Genomic DNA, 2,523 nt, shown 5'->3' with positions numbered 1-2,523 from the left:
GCGCCACAAAAGGATTCGCAGGGCGGGGCGACCCGACGACTCTCTCTCTTGTTTTCATTGGCTGCGATCGCGAGACGCTCCTCCCGGACTGGCTACTTGGGAGCCTCGGAGCCGGCAGCAGCCCGCCCCTTGGGCGCGCGTGCGCACGCGTGGCGGGTGCTCACCGCACTGAGCAGGCGCGGCCTCGTGTCGGCTGAAGGGGCGGGTGGAGCGACGCGCGCTGCGTCCCGGCGCTTGGCTTTCCCTGCCGGTCCCGCCCTCCGTCGCGGCGGCGCGGTGTATTTTGGGATAGGGAGCGATCTCCGAGCGAGGCAGCAAGATGGACGCGGGATTCTTCCGCGTAAGTAGAAGCGCGGGGATCTGGGGTGAGGTGAGGGGCTTATCGGTAAGACCCGGCAGGGGGCCTAAACGCGGGACGGTTGTGGCCAGCGAGGGGAGGCTTCGAAGATCCTGATGCTCTTCCGTGCCAGCGGACGCTCCCCCCTGCCCTGCGGCGGAGACCGGTGCGCCCCTGCGCAGTCTCCTCCTCCGGGATCGTCCCCCCTACGCGGCAGCGACGGTCGCCGGAAAATGGCGGCGGGAATGGGCCGGAGCGGTACCCCGCCGCCCGCCTGCCTGGTGGGGCCTGCAGGCCGAGCCGCGCGCGCCGCCCCGTCCTGGGGCCTAGTTGGGCCGCGAGGAGGAAGTCCCTGTGGGGAGGCCGGAGGGAAGCCCTGAGGTGACTGGCGGAGGGAGGATTCTGGAGAGTACGGTTTTGAGGGTACCGCCCCAGGAGAGCGTGTTAGGAAGGACAGGAAACGGCGTTCGGCGGCTTCTCATAAGAGAGCAGCGCCGAATCCCCCCCCACTCTCCGTGCTAAGTCTTCGCGGAGGCGCGGGGTCAGAGTTCGCGGGAACTCCCGCCCAATTTGATAATTCCTTTAGGGAGGGGAACTCCGATAATAGGTAGTTGGAACGTTTGAATCTGAGACTAAGGGCAACCGGTGCAACAAAAAGTGTGCACGTGTATGGAGGCAGGGGCCGGGGGTGGATCAACTCTCCTTCCCGCACACCGCCCCCCACCCGCATTTGTTTTACTGTTTTGAAGTCCGCTGGAGAAAAAGGGCCTCTTACTTAGGTTCTCTCGGGGCCGCGCGCCCAACACCTGCCGGCGGGGAAGCTATCTCGTCGAAGTTGGTGCTCAGGGCCCAGACTTTAACAGGCTGGTACTACTGCTGGAACCTGTTTGTCCCATATTCCACTCCTGTAGGAAATGATTACCGAGTAGAGATCTAGACGGGTGGGAAGTGACACTAATAGGACTAAAGTTTGCACATGCTTTTGATGCAGAACGGACCATATGGAGACCAGTGGTTTTGGTCAAAATCTATACTTTATGTAGGTTGGCTCTTTCCACTCCCTGGAGCGTATAATTCGCAGTTTTCGTGTTTTTAAAGGGAAAGTTGGAAGAGGGGGAAGACCGAGTTTAAAGAACATAACTCTTGACATTCTGAAGGCGACAATGAAATGCTTTAATTGGCTTTAATTGTGCCAACTAGTTTTTCATCAAAAATCTCAGGATTATTCCAAGCACCTACTTAAAATAGGCAGTTGTTTGTTCGTAGGCTGTGCAAACAGATAACTGTAGTTATTTCTGTAATGATAGTCTCAATTGAGAGCTTATCAAATTTCCATTCTTTTGATGAACTGGTTTTCTAATTTCCATCAAAGTATTTTGTAGTACGTACTCAATATTCCCGTGATGCAAGTGTAGTATTTTGACACAAAAGCCTATTCTTAGGATTTTTGTTGGCTGTTATTTCCAATGAAAGAGAGTTCCAATAGAAAAAGAACAAGGCGGTTGATAAATTTTTAAAACGTTTGCTTTTGGTGTTGGTAAAAATCTGGAAGAAAAAAAAAATCTGGGTTTTTATATACTACCTATTATTCCTTTAGAGGAGTTGACTGGATTTAAAATCCAGTTAAAAGAATTTAGGGAGTTACCTTGTTAGTAGAGCCAACCAGATAGTAAACTGAATTTTTCAGTTCAGATAGTAATGATAGCTTTCATTTGCTGATTTTTGCCACATGCCAGTTACTTTACATACATTATTTTTGAGATACACAGCCCTTGCAAAGTAGATTTTAGCAAGTAAGGAAACATTCTCAGAGGTTAAGGAACTTTTGAGTCATTATGGCTGAAGTTTTGGCAGAATTGGGGTTCTAATCCAGGTTCTTTTTCTTCCTAAACAGAATTTTTTCTTGATCTCTTTCTAAGGGACAGTGGCCAACTTAGTGCAATCAGTAGATTTCACATCACATAGCCGGTTATTTGGTCCAGTTGGAATGACAAAATGCAGACTAATTAGGGATCACTTAATGGTCTCAATTAGTATTTGTAAGCTCTCATTTTTCCAAAGTCATTGCTGAAATTAAGTGAGTTAATTAAGGTAAACCTGTATTTTTCATGTATTCCAAGTTCTTAAAGTTGTGAAAACTAACAGAGTCCTAGGGAGATTTCTTTTTCCTTTTCGACCTGTTTATA

The 2,523-nt window shown here is 50.1% G+C and overlaps 1 protein-coding gene across 5 annotated transcripts in view; it reads left to right on the top strand.

Annotated features, from left to right (window-relative positions):
* The first annotated feature begins 201 nt into the window (after nucleotides 1-201).
* Nucleotides 202-2,523, top strand: part of SRRM1 (serine and arginine repetitive matrix 1) — a 30,958-nt gene continuing 28,636 nt past the window's right edge. For 3 of the 5 annotated variants that reach the window (XM_088022563.1, XM_028113724.2, XM_028113723.2), the window contains exon 1: nucleotides 202-340. In XM_088022563.1, the coding sequence (XP_087878689.1) occupies nucleotides 320-340 (21 nt within the window). In that variant the 5' untranslated portion in view covers nucleotides 202-319. The remainder of the gene's footprint in view (nucleotides 341-2,523) is intronic. The other 2 variants (XM_028113726.2, XM_028113722.2) reach the window with 1 other exon arrangement.

The sequence above is a fragment of the Eumetopias jubatus genome, unplaced genomic scaffold (assembly GCF_037043125.1).
Source record: "Eumetopias jubatus isolate StellerSeaLion01/CBP00866 unplaced genomic scaffold, mEumJub1_p1.0 scaffold_4, whole genome shotgun sequence".
NCBI lineage: Eukaryota > Metazoa > Chordata > Mammalia > Carnivora > Otariidae > Eumetopias > Eumetopias jubatus.
This window is presented reverse-complemented; position numbering and strand designations above follow the sequence as displayed.